Raw genomic sequence first — 26,671 nt, 5'->3', positions numbered from 1 at the left:
AATAAGCTTTATTAATTATATTTTAAATGCAAACTTACAATTTACAGTCTGCAATGTCACTCGATTCACTAGAAATCCATTTATCGTAAATATAAATTAATTCCAATTCGGTACAACAGAAACAAATACTATTTGTTTACCTTAATTCGTTTAAGAGATTTATTTCTTATGGAATAATTTAACCAACGAAGATGAGATTTTACAGGTTTGCACTCGATCTGGATATGCAGCATTTCATTGTTTTCAAACAAAAATAAGCATAGACTCCGAAAACTTTCACCGTTTGAATATTTAAATCAAAAGAAACGCCTTCGGGGCCCAGACAGAATGAGTAACCAAAGGCAGATATCCGGAAAACAACTCCCAGATCTGTATCCCACCGCGCGGTGACAGAAATTAGCTCCAAACAACACCTTCGCTGCTTTTCCATTCAATTCCACCGACTTCATTAACCGCGGAACAAAAGAATTCCTTCCGCCCACCCCAATTCAAAACACCGAATTCTAATGCGTTAAAACTACGTTCAGACACAATGAATAGGAAAACGAGATAGGTTTTCTAATAGAAAATTCAATGAATGAGTGTTAGGATTTTTCGAGGAGAATTCCAGCCCGTACTTGGTGACGGACAATTGTTCGGAAATCTGGAACACTGGGATTTACAATTCGAGTTCATCCCTCCTGAGTTTGATTGTCAAAATGACCAATCTGTGAAGCCGGTATGAATAGAGGAAGTTCTTAAATGCAAAAGGGTTTTCTAACCGGAGAATCTATAATTGCTTTTAAAGAATTACAACATCTATTCGATTTTCATACCTGCGCACAGCAGGTCGGTTTTGGGGCAAAATAAGCTTCTGTCATACTAAAAGGACAATCTGGGAAATGAAGGCGTTATACTGATGAGTTTTGTTGACTTTTGAATCTTTTTAAATTAGTACAGGTTTGATAATAAATCTATTGAAATAGTCATTTCTGAATTGCTATTTGGAAATTTAAAGTATTCGTTTGAAATATAAAATAAATTAGTTTCGCAAATGAAAAGTGTATGGGATTCTAATGAAAGATCAGTGTTTGATGTAATGATTATGTTTATCAAAATGTGATAAAATTTGACAGAGAAATAGATAAATTGCATTTTATAAATATTTTCTAGCGATACAATGAATATTCAGATTTAAATGATACTATCGTAAGTAACTAATTATGTATGAACAAAAAAGTCGTATTTTTAAAACACGATTTCTTCAACAGTATTTTTTTCTTGTAAAATTACTTTCTTTAAAATGGTGTAAAAAATTGTATAGTTTATTTAAATTTTTTTCGATTACTATTAAATACAATCATAAAAAATAATAAATATTTACACAAAATAACTTTTTGCATGGAATTATCTTTGGATAAACGAATTTTAAAATCGCTTGAAAGAATTTTTCAATTCACTTAAAAAGTTCTCGCGCTGTGGAGAATTAAGCAAAAAAAATAACTTTAAGGGGTCCAAACTTTTTAACACTTCCTTGAACAAACTATAGGAGCCATATTTTTGAATTATTGCTACTGGCCGTGGTGGCTTAGGGGATAGAACACTCGCTTACCAATGAGGTGGCTGGGGTTCGAATCTCACCAATAGCTCGCTGATTTGATTTTCGCACTGATCACAGTGCTGACGTAAAATATCCTCAGTGGTATACGGATCATGAGTTAGAGTTTCCTTGCCATTAGGATAACCGTGGGCAGTTTTCGTGATTTTTCTCTCCAAGTAACTCAAATGCGGGTTAGTTCCATTAAAAAGTACTCCACGAAGGCAAATTTCTCCTAATATTTGATCCAGGAGTCTCCGTGTCTTCTGGATTGGTTAAAAATTCCAGTGCTACGGAGTTTAACATTGGTATTCGTTAAACCCAAAATGGGGCCGGCTGTTCAACGTAGGTTATAAAATGAAATGAAATGAAATTGCTGCTACTCCCAACATTTTGGGGGGACAGGAATTCAAAAACGTCGTTTGAGGTTACCCTCTCGAATCTTTAAGACTGAGTCCTAGACTGTAAAGATCCAATCATTAGATCAAAAGTTATTCAGAATTGCTCGCTTCTTTGTACATTGTACAATTTGCATTGTTTGCAAAATAATAATGTTGAGCAAATAAACCTTTCTTATTTGATTTTTAAAGTATTTGCCTCCCATTCAGGACACCCAGGTTTGCATCCTAGCAGTGGCTGGTAAATAGGAATTCTGCTCTCGACCCGAACTGACCACAGTGTGTAAAATATCCTCAGTGGTAGACGGTTCATGGGTGAGAATTCCTTTGCTGTCTGGTTAATCGTGAGAGATTTTAATTATTTTCTTCTCTATAAAGCAATCTTAATATCAAAAACACAAAAAATTCTGGGGAAAAAATTTAATTCTCTTAATTTTTTTAAAATTTTTTTATTTTTATTTTTATTGTTTTTTTTTTATTTTAAAAATTGAACCCAGATTGCAGGCAACTTAACGACAAACGTTTTATTTCCGTTTTGATTTGGTTGGCATAGAAAGGTTGACTATTTAATCCTTTTTAAAACTAAGTAGAAATATTAGTATGTCAAACTTGTTTCCTTAAAAATTAAATAAAGACAAGCAAAAACTTTGACCAAAAAAAAAATCTCAATTTTAAGCTTTCACTGTAAACCTTATTAATTGTTTTCTTTCATTTTAGAGTTGTCCAAACTCTCAAACACAAAAATTTCTTTGCATTGAAAACTTAATGATCAGGCCAACAATTTCCTTTAATGTGTTAAAGAAAGTATATAAAAACGTGCGCAAATAAATCTTGTTTCAGAAAATGTCATAAAATTTAAAATAAACCTTGAGAAGGTGAAGTTATCCTCGATAAGGGAAAGCTTTCAACTCTTGAATTACGAATGATGATTACAGGAGGTTTTTCTTGTTTTGTTTTGAAGACACAAATTCGATCTCGAAATAAAAAGATTGTTTATGAAACTTTAATGCGAACCTCATAGCACGAAAACTAACATAGTTACATATCTAAATTTAAAATTGTTTCAAGCTTGCATGGCTTATTTGCTAATTATTTATGAGCCTTGTTGTGCTTCATGATAAAGGTGGTTGCTGAAATTAAAATCAACCTTAAACTGCTATCTGGGACGACTTTAATTTCCTTTTGAAACAATTTGCCCACATCTTGTTTATAAATAAACAAATAATTTTATGAACCATAAAATTAAAAATGATTTAACTTTCTAAAATTTACATTTAACGAAACAGGTATCGCTTCATCAAAGTTAAATATTTCCTAACAATTTACTCATTAAGGTTAATTGCTTTTTAATTTTAAGTTAAAACTCTTATTAAATTTAATTTAATGCAATTTGCAATCAGCGAAAAAAAAAAACTAACAAACGCGTAGATGTAAAAGCAAGCCAGTATTTCACTTCACGTTATACCAAAACGAATCAGAAATTAATAAGTAAATAAATATTCGAATAAATATAAATCAAACCTAAAACCAATTTCAACTTCAAAGGTTGAGTACGTTCTATAAATACCTGATATACTTCTGATAAAATGATCGCTCCGTTCACATCCAGGTTTTTTCTAATCAAACCTCATGTTAATATTCAAGAATTTGTTTTGATGTTTTCTGTTCCTTTGAAGCAATATCTTTATGTGATAAATAGGCACCATCGAATATTTCAAAAAGCCTTATTATCTCATCTTTCACGGTTCGGAAAGTTCATTTGTTTCGCCTTCCAAAATGCCTTCCCCTCACCCCCTTAAGAATTCATTACTCTAAAAGATTCTGGTTAATGTCTCTTTTTAATATGTTCCGCTCACTAATGAATAACAGAAAAATCGATATGGTAATTCTCGAATCTACAAAATAATCGATAGTAATCATTCGAGGGTGATGCTTTATTATAGTTATATTTGTGTTTCACGCTAGAACATTTTGTATACTAAATTATAACTTTTATTGAATAATTATAAAAGGTAAGATTTTAATTATTTTCGGAAATTATTATTATTTTTTTTTTTTACTTTTTAATAATGCAGGAATTTTAGAAACATATTGAATGCAATTACATTTCTAATTTAAATGGAATTAATTAAAACATTTTTTGGAAATTTTTAGACACGGTTGAAATTGTTATCGCTGAATATATTGTGTTTCGTCACTAGTAAAATTTATTTCAGAAAAGTATTGCCTTAGGTTTCTCCAATACTTTAATTAGGAACCACGAGGGCTCGTGGAATAGCGATGGCTCAGCGTTCGCCCTCCAATGAAGTGAACCGGGTTCGAACCCCCCGATGACTGGTTGATGCAAATCCGCATCCGACTTGCACCGACCATAGTGCTGACGTGAACTATCCTCAGTGGTAGACGGATTATGGGCTAGAGTCCCCTTGCAGTCAGACTAACCGTGGAAGGTTCTAGCGGTCTTCCTCTCCATGTCACGCAAATGCGGATTAGTTCCATGGAAAAAGTCCTCCACAAAGGCAAATTTTTCCCAGGAGTTCTCTTGTCTTCTGGATTGGGTTCAAAATTACAAGGCTACGGAGTTGAACATCAGTAGTCGTAAACCGAAAGATTGGGTCGGCTATTCAACAGCGGTTATAAAATAATACAAAATAATTAAATTTTTTACTTATTTACTTTATAATTTTTTTTAAAGTTTCAATAATACATTTTATCACCGTCGTTGAAAAGACAATATAAATAGCTAGTGAACATCATTTAAAATTGAACTTCGTAAATCTTTCCAGAAAAAAAAACAACCTTGGATCAAGCATTTGGCTAAAATACTCTACATGGTTTATTTAAGAAGATTTTCGTATCGTGATTTGTGGCAGGACCGAATCTTGACAATTTTCGTGTAGCGGTCTGCAAAACACTTCGTCAAAAAAGGAAGAAGAAAAAAAGAACACCACAGAAGGAAATTAACTAAAAATCTCTACATGCCCCCCCCCCTCATAATTGCAAGTTTAAAATCATTTTGACACCTTGGCGATTGCAATTGTCGCGACAGATCATGATACGGAAATATACTCGTTTATTTTTTTTAAATAAAAATAGCAAACAGTAGCATCTTACGAGATAAAATGTTTAAAAATCTTCCCCGGTTAGACTGACAGCAAGAGGATTTTAACACCGATCGTCTACTATTTTACGCATCTCACTTTGGTCGATTTAAGCAAGTAGATATATGAGAACCAACTAGTCATTATGATAAATCAGAAAACTATTGTATATGAACATATGGATTCGAATTTAAGTCTAATATGTAGAATTTGATATTTTTTTAAGAACATTCAGTCCAGTATTTTAATTTAAAATAGTTTTATGTGGTTTTATTTTTTCTGATTGGCTAAAACATTTTGAGCTATGTAATTTCAACAGCTATTATTCTACGATTTAAAACTTTTATCCATAATTCAATAATAGGAAAAATTCTCTTAAAATTAACTTAATGAACTAGTTAAACTAGTTTTACTAGTTAAAATCCTTAGTGTTGAAATCGTTTTCATTGTTGAAAACTGTTCCAGCAAAAAAAACAAATATCGTTCAAATTGCGTATATTCCTTGTTTCACTTAGTTTTTTATGATCAATAGAAGAAGTTTACGGACAGCTATAGTAATTAAGATTTAATGTAATTAAATTTTAAAATTTTTTTTTCTTAAAATAAATCTGTGAGATCTTAAAACCAAACTACGAGACAGTGTATCTAAGTATAATATATAAGATAGTTAAGCTGTTTGGTACTTAGTATTTATTATTATCTATTAACTAATAAGAAAAAAGCTCCACACTATGAAATCGAAAAAAAATTCTATTATTATGTATGATTATTATGAGAAGTCCCCTGTAACTAAAACTTTTTCTTACATTATTAGAACATTTAATATAATATTATTTTCTAATATTTAAATTTTAAAATATTTAAAACATTTATTCATATAATTAATTATGATACATTTCTCTCTTATAGCTGAAAATATTTAGACAATGAAAATGTTACAAATAATTAAATCATACATTAAATACAATTATTTATATTTGAGATAACTAGAATAGTTACGCGGACATTATAATAATTACAACAAAAGGTAGTTAGCATTAAAATTCAAAATAATATTATTAATGTTAACTTTTCTATTTACCAATAATTAAGGAATTGTATTTAGATAATAGTTAAAAATATTTGTCATTGTTATTTTTTTTTAAATATTCTCATTGAATTTAAATCTGAACAAGTATTTAGATTCCTTAGGGGAAATATGGAAGATAGAGAAAGCAAATTTCTATTGCACTTTTATATTTGGTACGTATTTTACAGTTGCCGAGAAAGATATATACCTCCGAGATTACTGCATTACTCAAACAACTTATTCTTCTCGTTCGTTTTACAACTATATATTTTTTAATTTTTCAATTGTAACTACGCAATAATGTCAGCACTAAAATATCACTTTCTTAAATTGTCCGAGACTAATGCAATCTGTTTGCCAGTAAAAAAAAAATTGGTCGTCTGGTCTCAATTTACAATTTATTCCCACACAAATATTTATCTAATATTTAAAGATTTATTAATGGAACTGATTTATGCCTGAAAAAAAACTGTAAGAACCACCATCTCTAACGTCAACACTGCCTAGAGTGTTCAACTTTACATTTTCATTTGGTTGACATTGAAAGGTTGGCTAATTAATATTTTTTTTTATCTTAGTACAAAGACCAAGATTGTTTCCTTAGAGACCAAATGCGAAAAAACTTTACGAATAATCGCATTTTTTAATTTTTACTGTAAACCATGTTTTTGCCTTATTTTTGCATTTTAGCTTTATCATGGCTCTAAAATCTAACATTTTGTCTGTGTTGAAAGCTTAATGATGCGACCAATCTTGATTTTTTTTAAATGTTAAAGAAAGTGTATAAAAACTTGCACAAATAAACCTTGTTTAAGTGATGATAATAAAATCTAAAATAAACCTTGAGAAGACGAATTTATCTTCATTTTGAGAAAACTTTCTACTCTTAATTTGCTAATGATGATTCATCGTCGATACTAGAAGGTTTTTCTCGCCTTGTCTTGTAAAGGCAGCTTCAATCTCGATACAAAAGGTTGTTTATGCAAGCTTAATGCGAACTTTATGAACCTCATTGCGCATAAACTAGGTTAAATTTAACATTGCTTCAAGCTGGTATGGTTTATTTGCTAATCATTTATAAACTTTCTTGAACTTTGTGATAAATGTTGTTGCTGACATTAAAATAAACCTTACTCTGCTATCTGGGATATAAATTACAAGGTATAATGCAATCAGTAAATTTTTTTCAAATTATATGGTTTTGTTTGGAGTTTTTTTAAAATTATGTTTGTTTATTTCCATAGGCACACAACCCTCAGACTGAAAAATGGTGATATTGTGCCTTGTTCCATAATTTTTTATTAAAATAAATAATAATTATTTTCGTATTTTTTTAAATATGCTGTTATTAACAATAAAATTTAAAATTATTTTCTCAGTTTCAAAATAAAGAAAGAATAAATTTATTAATTTATTATCATTAAATTACTTTCTAACATATTTTTTGCTTAATTCAGTTACAAATTTTTTTAAAATTTGGGTAAAAATTTGAAAAATAATAATTTACAGTAAGTAAATTATTATTATTTAAATTTTATAATTAGAATTAGTAAGTAGTTAATGAGGGGAAAAGTATCCAACATATTAATGTATTTAATTTTATACACTGATATACATATTTATTCTATAATAATTTATATTACTTACAGTTAATACATTATAGTAATTTAAAACGTCATAAGTTCTTTAAATGCTAAATTACCAGGTTTCATGATACTCGACTTTTAGTGGCACAATTAAAACCATTTCTTCTTAAAAAAAAAGAAAAAAAAGAGATAGTGACATAGGAGATTGAAATGAAATTAATTAGATAGTAAAAAAAGAGCTATGGCTTGCAAAATAATTAATTAAATTATTTAATTGCGAAGCTTTTACATCCGGTAACTATATTTACTAAAGTAAATTTAAATTTGAGAATAATAGTTACGCATTTCGCCTTTAAATTTTAATAACGAGTGTATAAAAATTATCACCAAAATAATTTTAATTCTACTGACCGTGATTAATTAAGTAGCTACGATTGACGATAGTAATAAATGCAATAGTTAATTATAAGAGGAATTTACATAGCAACCTTTTTATCTTAGCAACCAAACATTAATGTATAAAAAGATTTAAGACATCATTTTAAGTTAGTATTGTTTATTTATAAGGTAATTATTAAGCAGTAATAACTTAGAATACAATTATTCATTATAAGGTTATAATAAAGCAGTGATAACTTAAATGATTAATTATAAGGTTGTAATTAAGCAGTAAGATAATTTAAATTGAGCACAAGCGGAACTATGATAAAACGAACAATCCAACCATTATCTTCATATTTATATCATTGATCGAATTAAATGGGCTGTCGCCAGCGTATCTAACTCACTTGACAATGCATCAGGGAAGAGGGGCCTAATCGTCAATGAGGCTTAATTTAACACATAAAACGACCGATTTAGCAAAAACTATACTTTTGGAAAGGTAAATCTATTTTAATATTTGGGCATAGTAATTTATAGCAGTAACGGGTTTAAATTCGAAATTTAAAAAAAACAAAACAGAAACGGATGGTTAATGGATATTGCTATCGCCATGGAAACCAACTTGACCTTAGCAGTTATGATAAATTTATAGAGATGTCTAAGTCAGAGGCAGAACTATATTACTTAGTTATTACTATTCAATTAATTGCAGTAATATTGCATTTTAGTCCTTGACAACTAGTTCTTGACGCTATTTCTTTTTTTAAATTTAACGTATTCCAATTGGATACCAGTAGTAATTCTCAAAATGTCCATTTGTGTTCCTTTATCCTCTATCACTTAGTGAAAAAAGGACACAAACCGTTATCCCCACTTGTTCTTTGTATATTTTTCTCGCTGTTTAACTTTAATCGAAATCGATTTGATTCAAATGTTCAAATGCATATTTTACTATGCTGGGTGCAAGTTAGGAAGTATTATACAGTTCTAATCACGGGGCCAAATGACGACTGTCACAAACTAATTTTTTTAATTCTTCGTTTTCCTTGAAGTTGTAATTATATAAAAACATTCACTAACATCTTTCAAAAAGTGTCAAAATGATCGGTTCTATTAGTAAAAATTAAAATTGTTTAAACTTTGTAAGAAGTGGTAGTCATCAGCAAAAGCTATTTGAGTTTAAAAGAGGGCAGATTGAGTCGGTGGGACAAAAAAAAATGTAAAAGTATTTGACATTTCGAAACTTAAAATATACTTAACGACAGGTAGCATAAAAGTTTCAACATCAAGAGGATACACTCACAAAAAATAACAAAAAGCTAAAATTAAAAATTAAAAAAAGAAAGCAAAAAAGCCGAAAGTAGAAGATTGACAACTCAACAAATTAAGAAAAAGTTTAATTTAATTCAGAAACAAATTCCTTCACTGAACATTTCAAAAAGAACTTAAATTTTCTTTGCTCTTGAAAGTCGACAAAGCACTAAATATTAAATGCAATGGTAGTCATTTCATAAAAATAAATAAAAAATAATGATTTAATGGTGTGTTTATCAACTTAAAAATATATTTAACATGCATGCACTTTAATAAGTTTATAAAACGAATTTTTAAGAAAGGACATAATAATTTTTAATTTTATAAAATATGGTTAAATTTTATTTGTATTAAATTTAAATCGGTGTAGTTTTATGAAACCTCTTTAAGCCAGAAGTAGCTACAGGTGTTCTGAAAGAAACTAACAACTCAACTTCATATAATTTGAATGAAAATCCTTATTTGTTTTGAATTTTGAGAAGACCTTACTTAAGTTTTTTTCCTTCATAGAATCAGGCAAGAAAACAAAATTTTCATGTGAATTCTTTCCGTTAAAAAAAAAACTCAACTTAGTTTTATATAATTTGAACGAAATTCTGTTAATTATTCTGGATATTGAAAAGATTTCACTAAAGTTCTTTTTTTTTTTTTTATTAAATCAGGAAGAAAACGAAATTCTGATACTTCGATTGATAATGAAACTACTGAATTATTGATGAAGTTAGTGAAATAAAAATTTAAAAAAAGTTTTGCTTTTTATAAAATATGCTTTTATTTTATTTCAGTTGTAGATTCAAGTCTGTATAGTTTAAAAAGACCTCTTCAAGTCGGAAAGTTGCTACAGGATGTTCAGAAAAAAACTCAAAACTCACTTTTATGTAAATTGGAATGTATCTCTTTTGAAATTTGAAAAGATTTTGCAAACAATTTTTATTGAACCAAAGAAGAAATAGAAATTTGCAGGTCTACTGCTTCCTTTGAAAAGTAAAGGTCTCAGTTTCATGAAATATACCTCAATTTTATTACAAATGTAGATTTAAGTCGGCATAATTAAAAAAAATCTCGTCTTAGAGAAAATCTCAAGAAAGTTTTTTTTTTATTGAATCAGGATAGAAAACGAAATTCTCATGACTAGTCCTTCCTTTAAAAAATGAAGAAAAAAATTTTAATTTTGAAAATATGCTTTAATTTTATTCCTGTTATAGATTAAAGTCTGAATAGTTTAAAAAGACTTTATGTCGGAAAACCGCTACAAGATGTTAAACTTACAACTCAACTTCATATAATTTGGAAGAAAATCAATATTTCTTTTGAATTTCGAGAAGATTTTGCTTAAAGTTTTTTATTTCTCAGGTAAGAAAACAAAATTATTATATCTACTACTTCCATTAAAAAAAAAAATTTAATTTTATAAAATAAAGGTTTTTAAATTTTATCTCAGCTGTATATTTAAGCTTGTAAAGTTTAAAAAAACTTTTTAAAACGAATAGTTGCTTCATGACATTCTTGAAGAAACTTACAATTCAACTTTACATTATTTTAAGAAAATCCATATTTCTTTTCGAATTAGAGAAGGTTTTACTAAAGAATTTTGTAATGAATCTGGGACGAGAACAAAATTCCCGTCACTACTCATTTCATTAAAAGAATTTAATTTCATAAGATATGCTTCAATTTTATTTCAGTTGTAGATATAAGTCTGTATAGTTTAAAAAGACCTCTAAGTCGAAAAGTAGCTAAACTTACAACTTAACTTCACGTAATTTAGAAAAAATCCGTATTTCTTCTTGATTTTTAAAACATTTTACTCAAGTTTTTCATTGAATCAAGGAGAAAAAAATATTCTCATATCTACTCCTTCTATTTAAAAATGGTAAAATTTTTTTTTAACTTTATTAAATGAACTTTAGTTTTATTCCAGCTGTGTATTAAAGCCTGCATAGTTAAAAAATAATTCATGAAGGCTCAAAATCACAACCGGATCTTTCGGAAGAGACTTACCACTTAACTTCAGGTAATTTGGAAGAAAATCCATATTTTTTCCGGTTTTTGAGAAAATCTCACTAATATTTTTTTATTATTTTTTATTTTCATATTGAAAAAAAAATTCTATGTCTGCTCCTTCCATTAAAAAATGGTAAGAAAATAATATTTACCGTTTTTCTGCTTGATACACACTCAACACTAGTATCAGGTACAGCCGCTGTTGTCAGCTCCTCAACAGCGACGAGTGCGGGTGGAGCAGCGGCAATTCCGTTTCCGGAATCGCCGTCGTTGCTAATGTCCGTAACGTCCACTTCATCGTGTTCGTCGTCGGAGGACATGCCGCCGCAGCAACTTCCACAACGACGCCGTTGCTCGGGACCGCCGCCGTAAGCAGTTGTGGTGTCTGCATCAGAGTCGATCCTTGGGGGCGACCTGCGACCCACAGGGCGAAATGCTGACGTGTGGACAGGTGTCGATCTCAGGGGGCTTCCGGGACTATCATGATCGGGAAATGAGATGGATGTCCCTTCACTGGCAGACGATAAGGGTCGACCTGTGGGGAGAAAAATCGATGAGATCTAGAAAGCGATTAGAAAAAGAAATTAAGAATTTGTAAATCCAAACGAAAAACAGTTTTTAAATGTTTTTAACTTAAAATATACAGCAAATATCACAGTATTGAGTAGCACATTATATTAACATGCAAAATAATAAAAAACTTTAACTGACAATATTAAATGATTCATAAATTGTTAAACTTTTCTTTCGAAAAAAGGCAACATAAAATGATTTATAAAATGTAAAAATATTCAGTTTTTTAGAAGAAAAAGGCAATATAAAATTTTCTATAAAATGTGAAAGTTTTTATACGTTTTTTTTTTCTTCTTCGGAAAAAGACAATATAAATTTATTCGTAAATTGTGATCAATGTATAGATTTTTGTTTGAATATAGATTGTAAAAAGTCAAAAGCTTACGCTTATTTTGATAAGGGTGATATAAAATGATTCATTAACATTAAAATTCTTATGCTTTTTCGAAAAGACTCATTAATTGTAAAAATGTAAAAGTGATTAATATTGCAAAAATACTTTCTTGAAAACCTAACTAAGAGTTCCAACTATAATAAATATAATTTGCAAAAATATAAAAGTGATTAATATTTGCAAAAGTACTTTCTTGAAAACCTAACTAAGTGTTCTAACTATTATAAAAATAATTTTCAAAAATGCAAAAGTGATTAATATTGATAAAGTACTTTCTTATAAACCTAACTAAGGGTTCTAACTAAAGTAATAAACAATTTTTTTAGATATTTTTTTATGATGCCATCATTGAAATTTATGTTAAAAAGTACATGCTGCATATTAAAATCCATACAAGTTTACACAAATGTATAAATACGAGCATGAATACAGATATACTGATAAATATTTATCAAAATTCATTTCAAGAAATTTTATTTTTAAAACTAAACAATTTTAAAACTTTTATTAGTTTTTATATTTTTACTTATTACTTAAAATTAAAAAAAATGCAATTAAAACATGTGTATTTCAAGTTGCGTATTTTGTTTCCTGTTAGAAAATAATATTTTTAAGAAAAACATCATTAGCGAAGAAAGCGAGACTGAGATCATCAAGACCTGTTGCTCTGTTAAACGAAATCGAGAGGAATTGAAAGGCGATTATGAGAAATACTATCTTTTCTAAACTATTGTTTTATTCTTATTATCCTGTAACAAATAAACATTTTTTTAAAAAATTTGCTTATAACTGGATAACATATCATTGATTAACTTTCAAAAAGAAGCAAGGACTTAAAAATAAAAGAAACATTTGCTTTTATTTTTGTACATGGTCATATAGAGGATTCCATTTGCAGTTTGAGTCCCTAAAAGTAGCTGAAGATTCTGAAACGTGTATTAAGACTTTTTTCAACTGAGATGTTTTTTTTTTCCCCATTGATTTGAATAAAATGTAAAACAGTTTACTACTGAAAGATCACATTGAAATATAATTTCTTTAAAATTAGAGACAATTTCCTCACAATTCAATGAATTTTGCGAGTCGAAAACGGATATTTGATCAAATCTCTGGGGTAGATGATCAATGCACGACAGATGTTAAAATTACAACACTGAGAGGTGATTTCCCAGATGAAAATAAGTGATTTGATCAAATCACTTACTTTCATTCGGACTACTTTACTTACTTTCATTATTTCAACTGTCTTAGTGAAAAGACGAAATAAACAAGTTGGACGGAAAAAAAAATTAAATAAACAAAAGATGAAAAAAACATACGAATTTTTACTTAAGTTTAAATTTAAAATAATAGCTTTTTAAAGTTCAATTTTTTTGTATCATTATATCTATTGATGATATCATCATGTGTATATGGCTCTTGATACTAATCACTTTTTATTATTTTTAATAATCAGATTGATCAAGGGAAGTTTGTGTCATTGTCCTGTCTACCCTACAGTGACGTTTTCAAGGTTAAATGCCACTGCCTAGTACACAAATGCCACGGTATTTAATACGATTATGTGCCACTACCCGGTATACATTTGCCCGGAAAATCCAGCACTGATGTGTGATTTTTTTTTAAAGATTAAGTACATTAAAAAAAGGGAATCGTAAAAAAAAAAAAATAAAAAAAAAATCAAAACCTTTTAGCGCAAAGCATTCGCACAATTTCTCACTTCTTGCACAACAATTGCTCGCGAATATTACCATAACGCATGCGTATTATAACCGACTCTATCCGGCAAATAGGGCTGTCTATGGGCTGAGAAGATTTATTAAATCTAGGTTTCTTTCTAGAAAAACAAAGTTCTTAATCTACGAAACTCTTGACCGGCCAGTGCTGACATACGCTTCTGAAGCTTGTACAATGACAAAACTGGAGGAAAATTGTATCGCAACATTTGAGAGAAAGATTTTGGGGAGCGTACATGGTGGTGTAAATGAAAACAATAGTTGGAGAAGGAGATTTAACTTTGAACTGTACAAGATTTATAAACAACCTGATATTATCAAATACATAAAAATAAATATAATGAATTGGATGGCCCACGTGATTCGAATGAGCTATGACAATACAATGAAAAAGCTACTGCTTTTTGGACCCAACTGGAACAAGAAAGCGGGGAAGACCGAGGTTGAGATGGGCTTACTCACTGGAGTCTGATTTTATTGCAATTAATGAAAAGAATTGGAGATCAAAGATAAATCGGAAGTCGTCATGGAGAAATCTTCAGAGGAAGGCATAGGCTCACATCGGGCTGTCTGGCCAACTATGATGATGATGATGCATGCGTGTTGCAAATTTTTAGTCAAATGAATTGAAAACTATTACATTGGACAAAAGTCATTGGTAATTATTAATAATATACCGGTGATTAATATTTACTGATTAATTACACTGACCGTAACATCTGAACAATTTTATATAATCTTTTTACTATAAAAGTTAAGGAATTTGATCAACTCACTTAATCTCTTTAGAGAAATCACATCACGGAATTGTTGTTTTAAGATTTTCCGTGAATTCATCGACTACCTTATAAGATCAAATACCTATTTCTAGCATTATTATACATATTAAATCAAATCTCTGTTTTTATTATCTCCCCGCGACGCTCACATCAGAATCAATTGGTTATTTCAACATATTTGTTAATACTAACATAGTTTAGTAACTATCACAGATAATGTTGGCATTTGAGAAATATATATCTCTGTTTCATTTAAGATAACTTTGTCTTATTTAATGCAGTCGTTCCATATTAAGATAAAATTCTAAAATAAAAACTTGTTGGTGCAGGTATGTAGTATCTAAATGTTCAACTACATCATTAATTGCAAGAATGTAAATACATCGTTTACATTATTTTGTATTGGCTGCTGTAATAAAAAATAATATTGTTTATCACCATTGTTTTTATTTTGTGAGAATTTCATAAAGAAATTGCTAAATTTATAGATTCGTTAATAGATTTTATTACATCCATTATCCATTTATTCATTCATTCATTCTGTTAATAGATTTCACCCGTGGAGGCTCAAGGGATAGACTGTTCGTCTTCCAATCAGGTAAACCGGGTTGGAATCTCAGCGATGGCTAGTTGATACTAATTCCGCATCCGGCTTAAACCGATCACAGCGCTGGCGTAAAATATCCTCAGCATGAGGTTTTCGTGGTTTTCCTCTCCATGTAACCCAAATGCGGATTAGTTCCAACAAAAAGTCCTCCACGAAGACCAGTACTTAATCCTGTAGTTGCCTTGTCTTCTAGATTGAGTTCAAAATTACAAGGCCACGGAGTTAAACTTAGTCGTAAACTCTAAATTGGGTCGGCTGTTCAATGAAGATTATGAAACAAAATTGATTTCATTAAAAATTTGTATAAGTTGTAAACAATTTTCTGTTAACATTAAAGGAAAATAATCTTCAAACTATGTCTTGGAAACAAAAATGTTTTTAAGGGGTGGGGAAACAGTGACGTACAATGTCTCTCAATGCTTTCTGTCAATGCTTTTCTACAGAACAGTAATTTTGTACTGAATGGAGCCAACTGTAAATAACAGTTAAAATAATCTCAAAACGATATGATCAAACAATGAAATCTGAAAATAATGTGAACAGAATGTTTTCAATTTCAATTAAAAATTAACAGTTTTATTTTTTGAGAATATGACTAACTGATTATGTTAGGGTGAGAAAGGTAGGTGGCAGAGTGCTAGTGCTTAGTGCTCACGTGCTACAGATCCAGGGTTGTATACTCAGAACGGAGAAGGTCAACTCAGCCTTTAATCCCTTCAGTGGGTTGATATAATGAGTACCAAGAAAGTTTGGGGATTAAAAAGTGGTGGTTCAGCGTTCGGCTAACAAACCAACGGAACCGTCTGCACCCCAGAGACCAAGGTCAAGAACTGGGATAGGCACAGTAGGCCTTGGCCCTCTATGGGCTATCACGCAACCAAGTTTAGTTTAGTTTCTTAGGGTGATAAAACTACAGCAGCGAAAGTATAACATCGAGAAAAATACAATACTGAGAGCAAGCAGTACATAAAACAAATTTAAACTGTATTGTACTATACTCGCCTGAAGTAAATTTTGATGCGGACAAAATATTTTATTCAGATTATTATATTTCATTAAACTTCTCTTCAATAATAAAAAATAACAAAAAATTCCTTTGTAGACACATGGAAACAGCAAAAGAGAACGGAAATAAAAGTAATTTACCATACTCTTCGTCTGCAGGCTAGAGAAAGTTAGATAGATGACAATCATATTATTTAATTACCTGAATCTGCCAATGTAGTTGTATCAGCAATGTTGTATGGTAGTGAAGATTCTGGAACACTTCGAGCTTCTCTCAATTCAACAGCAGGAGTTGCAGGAACTATACCTCCAGGACGGGGCCATAGGACCCCACCATAGGGAAGAGGGAATGGCTGTTTTCCAGACCACATGTACTCTGCAAAAGTTTGTCTAATGTCAGCTGGTGACAAGGGTTTTCCAGTTGCAAGTCCAAAGGGTGTAGGTCCAGCCGGAGGAACAAATGGTGTTGCTGCAGGTGCGAGAGAGAAGCCTTTGTTCGGTAGAGGAACAACCGGAAAGTAAGGTGGTTTACTGTGAGCCGACTGTTCCGTGCTAGTAGGAACAGAGTCAGTTCTTGAAGAATGCCTCGGCCTCTTGCTTCCATCCCCGCTACCACCGTGCCTGGAGACACTTGGGCAACTTATGATCCTCTTTCTGGACCCGCCATTGAACATCGCTTTGACGTCTTCCCACGCGTAGACAACTTCATCTGGAGGAGATCCACCCAATTTGATGTGTCTCCTCCACGAGTTGAAGTTGGCTGCGTCTGGTTGGACGTACTTAGAGTCTGGTAGACGGTGAGAGTGGAAAATAAATTTGTTTGGAGAGAAGAAGAGGCCACAGAATGTGCACTTGATGCATTTCGCTCTGGAGCTGTTGTAGCGAGAAGGTACGAAAGATCCTCTGCACCCCCAAGCGCAGTTGTGGACTACATCGAAGGCGAAATTGTCCGGTAACTTTGGAGGCTTGGTATCAGCCAGAAAACTCTTGCACAGCCTCTCAGCTTCACGTTTGGTGATGAGTCCGCATCTCCTGGAGGACACGGGCATGGCACCAGCTCGGCGAAGCAGTTCCAGTTGAACAGGTGTACACTGAACGCAGGTTATTCCAAGAGCTACCCGTCTGTTGTGGATCTCGTTGTAGCTAAAGCTCTTGAGAAGAGTATTTGAAATCTGGGCTAGACAGAGCCTTTCGTAACCTTCGATGACTAAAGCTACTATTGGTATGCCGTACAACATGACAGTCCTCACTTCATTGTTGCGGAAACTTGATAGCGGTGGTCCATTGAACAAAGCATTTCTGTCGCTTGTGGTAGAGTTTGGTATGATTTGTGATTTTGGTGCCCTTGGATCCTAAAAGATTTAAAGCAAAAATATGTTATTCTCTATCATAAAGGACAAATAATCATAAAAAAATAAGTTAAAAATGTTAGTTTCATTAAATTATTTCACATACTTCTTCACAAAATGGGATGTACTTAGTCTTATCGAAACAATTCATTCTTTATAAGAGTTTTAAAATAGACTCCTTGAAATTTATATTTATGAAATTTGAATACATCTTGTTTAAAGTCTGAATGGTTGAATTTATAAAAATGGAATGAAGTTCACGCACTGAAACGTACGAAGGAGAGAAAAAATAATAACGTGTACTTAATTTTGTCATTTTAATTCGAAATAAATGAATACAAAATCAACAGATTTATACATTATAAAATATAACATTAGAACGAAATTAGGAAATGATACGATTTTTCTATAAGAGATAAATGCATTTCAAAAATATATATGTAAATCTCAGCGTGCACTTCACAGTCAAAGTAGTATTTTAAACAGTTTAGGCAATATTTCAAGAAAAATATAATATTTTATGCAATTGTTGGTATATTCAGAAAGAAAAATTTACAATATGTTCCGTTATTAAAATAAAGAGGAAAGAAAGAAATTCGTTTATTTACAGACATTTTCATTTTCCGTATTTATTCGTTACTTGAGTATATTTTACATTTTCATACAAATAAAAAGCTTTTAATTGTCCTGATATATATATTTATTTTAGTGATGAGAAATACATCATAAAATGTGAGATATCTATTTTAATATATTTCGAATGTTTTATTCTTTCATTTTATGCTTGGGCAAATAAAAATTTCAGGAATCATATCAAAATAACTACGAATGATGTAATTTGATACCCACAGAAATGCGCAAAGCACCAAAGACATATGAGATATCTTTCCAGAATTTAGGTACCCTCCCTTAAAATTTACTTAAGGTTTGAAAAATTATAGCTCTTATTACCACACATTTAGTTGAAAAATAACAAAACTGAAAAGTAAATTTTTCCACATTCGCCCAAATTTATCATTTATGACCATAATTTATTGTTAATTTTACTAAAATCAATAAAGCTTTTCGGAAAGATTCACTGAGATTTTTGGTGTTCTCATAGAGCCAGAAACACGGTAAGTATTATCACATTCTGGTGGTTTTGACCGTATTTTTTTTTCTTCTCATTTGCAATTCCTCATAGTATACTTTGACCCAATATTTACAGAACAATGAAAAAAGAATAATGATAAAAAGGGGAAAAAAAGAAAAATAATAATAAAAATATAAGTAACAAGAAATCGGAAAAATCCGGAGAAAAGGAAAAAAAAGTTATAAAAAACCGGATTTTTTTATCAGCTCACACGATTATATCCACAAAAAGGAGTGCTTTTCAATATTGTATCAATATAGCCAAAGCAAAATATATCGGTACAATAGTGTGAGAAACACTCAAAAAAAAAAAAAATTTACAAAAAAATTACAACAAATAAAATGGGACACAATAAGTAAAAATATCACGTAAAAACAGAAAATAAAAAATGAAGAAAAAACAGAATAAAACATGAAATGAAATAAATAAAGCGAGTAGCTAATTCAAATGAACGGGAAATTTTCCAAGAATGATTTAAAATATTTTCGTAACAAGATTGCTAGATTGCAAAATATGAAACCAAAAGCGCAAATTGATTTTTTTGAGTGCTTCACACTATTGTATTGATATATTTTGCTTCGGCTATATTGATACAATATTAGAAAGTACTCCTTTTTGCGGATATAATAGTGTGAGCTGATGAAAAGATTATATCTCTTATTTTCCGGTTTTTATTAATTTTTTTCCTTTTTTCCGAATTTTTTTTCCGGTTTCTTGCTATTTTTATTTTTATTTCCCCCCTTTTTTTCATTGTTCTGTGTTTTTTTCCATGTTTTCTCCACATTTTGTACATATATNCAAATAAAATAGAACACAATAAGTAAAAATATCACGTAAAAACAGAAAATAAAATATAAAGAAAAAACAGAATAAAACATGAAATGAAATCAAAAAAGCGAGTAGCGAATTCAAATGAACTTAGATGAACGGGAAATTTTTCCAGAATGATTTAAAATATTTTCGTAACAAGATTGCCAGATTGCAAATTATGAAACCAATAGCGCAAATTGATTTTCACGCATTATTGTATCGATATATTTTGCTTCGACTATATTGATACAATATTAGAAAGTACTCCTTTTTACGGTTATAATCGTGTGAGCTGATGAAAAGATCATATTTCTTATTTTCCGGTTTTTTATTAATTTTTTTCCTTTTTTACGGATTTTTTTCTTCCGGTTTCTTGTTATTTTTATTTTTATTTCCCCCCTCTTTTTCATTGTTCTGTATTTTTATATGTATATCAAAAAATTGAACACTTTAAATTGAAGTATTCCTGAATTGAAACATAAACAATAACTTCTTCATTTAATGTAAAATAATTAGGTATCTGAATTTGGACAAAGATTTTTATTTGCTCTAAAACTGATTCTACTGTTTACACACTACTGTTGCCATAGCCAGGTTTTAAATTTTAATAAAACGCTATAAATATTTTTTAATAGCCGAGCAATTTTATATTAAAATTTTCAATGCGCTTAAAAAATTACACTCAACAGCTCCCAAAATTTTGAAACCCAATTTCAGTATTTTTACTGCATTTCACAATTTTGATGCAATTTTAAAACTTTTAATTTAAAAAAAAATTAATTTGAGGGAAGATAATTTTCTTCATATAAAGTTTTAAACATCCGAAACTAAACAACTTTTAATGCTACTTCTTCGTAACAGGTTTTAAAATTTCTTACAGTCATTTGTCTTACACTGTCTAGGCGTGCAAGTGAAATGTTCTTTCAGGAAAAACCTAATTTCGGCTTCCCTGAACCACGATACAGTAGGAACGCATTTTTAAAAAGTGCCTTTAATTATTTTTCACAAAAACAATAAGATGCTTGAGACGGCATCGCTTTATTTAGTTCGTGTGAGCTCAAGCAAAATTTCGCATTTTGAAGAAGAAAAATACCGTTGCCACCGGAAGAGTATTAATTAACTGCGCTTCTCTCTTAGTTTTTGAAGCATTAAAAGTGATTAAGGATCGTCCAGTGGCAGCACAGGCAAACGATTAACATTGGTCGGATCTAATTACGAACATTTGGAAACTTGAAATGGTTGTTTATGGATGAAAAGAATTAATACGCGACACTAATCGTCTGCGTTTTCCGACAATTAAAACCAAGTAGAGAGCGGTGCACTTTCTTAAAGGAGGAGGGAGTCAACTCAACCCTTCTCACTTAGTTTTGGCTTTACGCCAACTCTATTCTTTTATTACTCTTTCCCTAACTCATTATAAATCCTACAGTCTCCAGGGATGAGAGTGCTTATTAAAACAACTTTCCGAGAACGAAGTTAGAAAAATTCTGCGTTTTCCGGTTCAAATCTAACTGACTAAGTAGAGTCAATATTTAGATTTGCAGTTGGTTTTCTTGAATATAAAAGAGGGATTAGACATTTCGAAATGCGCGCCTGAAAATTTAATAGTTTATAACTATCTTACTCTTTCAATGGAAGTAAAAAAAATATTCATAAATCGTAAACATAATCATATTTGTAAATTTAATTATAATTTTAGTTAAAAATCTTAACTAGAAACTGGATAGGAAATTGAAAATATTTTTTAATTTTTACCAACAATTAAAGTATATCAGGAAAAGTTTTTAAACATAGTTTTTGACATATTGTAGTTTTATAGTGAAACATTTTGCTTTAGATTATTAGCATTGCTATTATTATTTTTCTTTTTAAGAACATTAAAAAAACTAAATATTGATTTCAATTGCTTCAAAAGGTAATGCAGTAAACCGAAATGTTGGAATTGAGAATTTGAACAATTTCGCGTTAAAATACTTATTAAGAAAAGAAATCGAACTTTGGTTAATTCAACGCATTATCTATGTAAAACAAAATAACGATGTAACGAAAATTCATGACGAAAATCAAAGATGAATGTCTTACTTTTACCAAGTAATGTTAAGTCGCAAATTTGTGAATTTTATCTACGAAAATTAAATGTTGTAAAATCATTTGTAAATTTCTAAAAACTAGTATTGATAATTTTTTTAATTTCACTTAAATTCTGTTCAATTTTTTAAAAATTGAATTTTTAAAAAAAAAATTTTTTTTTAAATTTACGGTAGCAATGTGAATTTTTAAAACCTTAGTTAGGTTGGAAAAAAAAGCATTTTTTAAATAATGCAAATTAATCCATGTTCCAATGACAAAAGGACAAGTGTTTCCTAATAATTTAATTTCTCTACTCACAGCAAAATAAAATTTTCTTCCTTTTTATTTCATTTATTTATTTGTTTATTTATTTTATTTTTTATCTTTTTGCTTCGAAAAATTTTAAGACTTTGCAAATTCAATTATAGTTTAAATGTCGTCAAAAGATCAAGTGAAGAATACACGTCTATAATAATATTAATAAAAAAAGCTTCATTCGGGAAAGATCTGATTCTAATTGACTTTTACATTATGCTATTGTATGCATAAAGGAAGTAAATAGGCTAAGAACTCAATAATGTTTTCGAAATAATTTTAGTAAAAGTAAGTATCAGTATTTGAATCAGTATTTAAAAAAAAAAAAAACTAAGCCTTGATGACAAATGAGAGCATTTTCCATGCAAAACTTGCACATGTTGAAGAAATATTTCTTTTCTTTTTTTTTGTGTAAATCAGATTTGAAATCTTTATTATTTTTTTTTATTTTTTATCATCTGATCATCAAGTACCAAATTGAAATCTTCCACCATTAATTTACCTAACACGTTTTAAAAAAAGAACTAATTCGTTACATAAAATAGAGAAAATAAATTTAAAAAAAAATTCGTTAACAAAGCAAGTTGCAGTTTTTCAAGCGATTTTTATATCTCTTGCAATGAGAATGGTTCGAAAGTTTGAAATGAGTTTCTATTAAAATAAGAGTACAGAAAATGATAGAAGGAAAAAAAAACGCTTCAGGTATAAAAAACGGAATACTTTGTGGGGAGTGGCATTACCCAAACACCATGTTAATGGCCGGGAGAAAGTCGTAGAGTAAAAGAAAAAAAAAGAATAAATAAAAAAAAATCGTTTGGCAACAATAAAAGAAATTGAAACCACTTTATTGGAATGGAAGTTACACGATAATGAGTTAAGCCTACCAATGGTTCGATATGATCAGGGGGAAGATTCGGTATTTTCAATCGAGAATGGTAAAAAAAGGGCAAAAAATTCGTAGGGTAAGAAACGAAAAAGAAAAAAAAATGAGACGAAAGATTAGGTGACTCGATGGAAGGGAAATAGCATGGATTTTCGAAGAAGTCTATCAACGAAAGGGGATTTGACGTACCTATTCGCGGTGCACTATTTTCTGAAGCGGAGTAATCCCTTCTGCTTCAGCCGAATGACCACGATGCGGAGGGAGACATTCTGATTATCATCACAGAGATCTCATACCAGTATCGTGCCATTTTATGATGTTTTTTTTTTAACAACAGATAGCGATACTCAATTTTTTTCCTGTGAATCTTCTTTGTTGGTTTAATCAGATATATATAAAAGTTTGTAGAACCCAGGGTCTTTTTCTTTTTCATTAATCCTATCCTTTTTTTTTTCTTTCTTCTTTCCTTTCTTGAGGAAATAATAAAAAAGGTTTTTTGAAAAGATTTTGTAAAGTAAAAGATGCAACCACTGTGAGGGAAACGGAAATAAAAATATAAATTCTTACAACAAAAATCTGCATTTCAATCATTATGTTCGGAGAGTCAGGGTTTTTTTTTTTTCCCTTGGCGAAGTCTCGCTTTTTTAAAATCTATTGTGGAAAAATTCAAATGAACTTGCATTTTTTTCCTTCACTTTTATGTACTTTTTTTGTGTTTTATCCTGGTTATTCATAGAATCCAATCGAGGAGAAAACGAATCTCTAAATATCATCAAAAACTGAGTTTCCCTTTTTTCCTAACCATCTTTTTTTCTTCAATATCACCCAGATAAAAAAAATGCACGAAATGTAAATATATTGATATGGTTGAAAATTTTAACTCGGCATATTCGATTGAAAAGAGAAAAGCAATGTTTTTATACATAGTTGAAGTAAGAACTTACAAAGGGAGTTCAAGATAGAAAAAAGAATAATATATGAGTTTTAACAAAATGGCAGTGATGCTAATAAATAAAAAATTTCGAATCCATTGTTTTTATGCTCTTAAGAAATTGAATTTGAATGTTGAAAATAAGAAATGCTGTTAATTTGACCCTGATAAATTTAATGATAGCTTTGATAAAATTACTTATTATAAATGTTAAGCATTGATTAACTATGTTATGATAAAAATCGAATTATTTATAAAGTTAAAATAAAATTGTATAGTGTGATTAATTTGGGAAGAAAAAATATTTTCAACTATTTTCAGTTAAATTTTATCGTTCAGTTAAAAGTTTGATGTGGAAGCATTTAATTTTCTCTGCCAATTCTTTTGTCGTTTGATGCAAATTTTCGTTTGAAAGAAGGTATAATCTCTTTTTTTTTTTAACTGTACTGAACAACAAAGCTAGGTGAGTTTCTAAATCAAAATTTCAATTTTAAAACTTGGTACCTGAATCGTGAGGGGATCTTTTATTTATCACCCTTTCCATACTACACAAAACAAATGTCATGAGCTGCTTTTTTTTCCAGTTAGAACCCTGATTTAAAGTTTAAAAAAAAAGAAGGTAGTGTTGAATTTATTCGTTTTCCTCAAATTTGTCATTCCAATTTAATGATCTGAAAATTACATAAAGTAACTGAAAAGTAAATAAACAAAGAACATAAAAAAATTAAATGAATTAATTAATTAAATACATCAAATGCTAAAAAACATAGATTTTGGCAGAATACCCTTTTTCGAATGATTTAGAACTTTGTGCAAAAGAAAACATTTAATAACATGCCGAATTTTGAAGTTCATAAAAAGAACGGCAGTAACCCAATATAATGACTTAAATTTGCTACATTTTATTTTTGAAATCGTTAAGAGACATAAAAGGAAATAAATATGTTTTTTCGTCCTAAAAACTTTAAAATCAAATAATCGATTACATCTGTAATTCATTACAGATAATTACTACAATGCAATCGTGATTTTCGGTAATTACGATTACAAGTTATTATCTCTCATTACACGTGGTTACGATTATTTGTAATCACAACAAGAAACGAATACAAGTAATCAAAATATATGATTACAGGTAAGCATGATTATATGAAATCGCGATTACAAATCATCAAAGCACACGTTTGCAGTATGAATTCAAACCAACAGATCTATGTCTGATAATACAAGAAAGGTATGTATAGTGCGTCCCAAAAAAAAATGAACCACACTGAATAACTTTTGATCTAGCAATCAGATCTTCACGTTCTAGGATTCAATCTTAATGGTTCTGAGGGCTGACTTCAAATATGCTAATTAATTAGTGCAGATGATATTTTAAGTTACGAAATTAAGCACAAAAACGTACGTCTGAATAAGCATATCTCTTTCAACGGATTTAGATTTCTGACCCCAAAAAATATAGGGAGTAGCCACAATCTTGTAAACATGGTCCCATTAGTTTAGTCAGGAGAGCAAACCAAAGTTTGAGCCCTTAATGCTAATTTTACTTTTTACCCATTTCACTATATCTCGAGAATTTTTTAAGTGAAGTGAAAAATTTTGGCACACAATTATAAAATTCGTTTTTCCGAAGATAATGCCATGCAAAAATAAGTTTTAGTAAATATTTATTATTTTTTTTTTAACAATGATCGGAAATATTTTGAACAGTAAGGTCTACAATTTTTTTGACAAAATACAAAGTTTGAGCGAAATCGATCAAATAGTTTCTGAGAAATCGAATTTTAATTATCTGACTTTTTTGAAATTCAATTTCTCAAGAATTTTTCAACCGCTTTTGCTTAAATTTTATATTTTGCCATATGAAATTATTTTCCTTGAAATGATGCAAAAATTTGTATACCTTACAATTTAAATTTTTTCTGACAATTCCTAAAATGAAATAATAAATATTTATTAAAAGTTATTTTTTGCATGAAATTAACCTGAGCATAAACGAGTCTTATAATTGTGTGCAAAAAATTTTCTAATCACTAAAAAAGTTCTCGAGATATAGCGAAATACGTAAAAAGTAAAATTAGTATTAAGGGTTCCAAACTTTGGACCACTCTCCTAACCAAACTATTTGGGCCATATTTCCGAGATTGCGGCTACCCCCTATATTTTGGGGGCTAAGAAATCCGAATCTGTCGAAAAAAAGGTTTGTTTATTCCGAGAAAGTACGTTTTTGTGTCTGATTTCGTAACTGAAAATATCGTCTGCACTTATCAATTAGCATATTTGAGGTCAACCCCTCGAGTCATTAAGACTGAGTCCTAGAACGCGTAGACCTGATCATTAGATCAAAAGTTATTCATAGTAGTCCGTTTTTTATTTATTTATTTATTTTTTGCACATCGTACATCCACATGAACGTACAATATATGTCTGTCTATACGTAGAATATGCGAAGTTGTAATAACATATCGTCTGAACATTCTATGAACATATGCGCTTACATTGTTTTCACATTATTACATACATTGCATGCACATACACACACATACATACTTGTATGCACATACGTATGCAAAATATATGTACATACAGTATATGTATTTTCCTACATATATTCAATGTATGTAACACAATTTATGTATGTACGTACATGCA

The 26,671-nt window shown here is 29.9% G+C and overlaps 1 protein-coding gene across 2 annotated transcripts in view; it reads right to left on the bottom strand.

Moving 5' to 3' along the window:
• The window catches only part of LOC107436754 (SKI family transcriptional corepressor fussel), a 99,114-nt gene that overhangs the window by 53,914 nt on the left and 18,529 nt on the right, over positions 1 to 26,671 (bottom strand). For both annotated transcript variants that reach the window (XM_016048545.3, XM_071183141.1), the window contains exons 2-3: positions 16,729 to 17,878; positions 11,585 to 11,967 (exon numbers count right to left, since the gene is read on the bottom strand). In XM_016048545.3, coding sequence (XP_015904031.3) covers positions 11,585 to 11,967; positions 16,729 to 17,878 — 1,533 coding nt within the window. The remainder of the gene's footprint in view (positions 1 to 11,584; positions 11,968 to 16,728; positions 17,879 to 26,671) is intronic.

This window comes from Parasteatoda tepidariorum, chromosome 7 (genome assembly GCF_043381705.1).
Source record: "Parasteatoda tepidariorum isolate YZ-2023 chromosome 7, CAS_Ptep_4.0, whole genome shotgun sequence".
NCBI classification, from domain to species: domain Eukaryota; kingdom Metazoa; phylum Arthropoda; class Arachnida; order Araneae; family Theridiidae; genus Parasteatoda; species Parasteatoda tepidariorum.
Note: the sequence above shows the minus strand (reverse complement) of the source record. Positions and strands in the feature narration are given on the sequence as shown.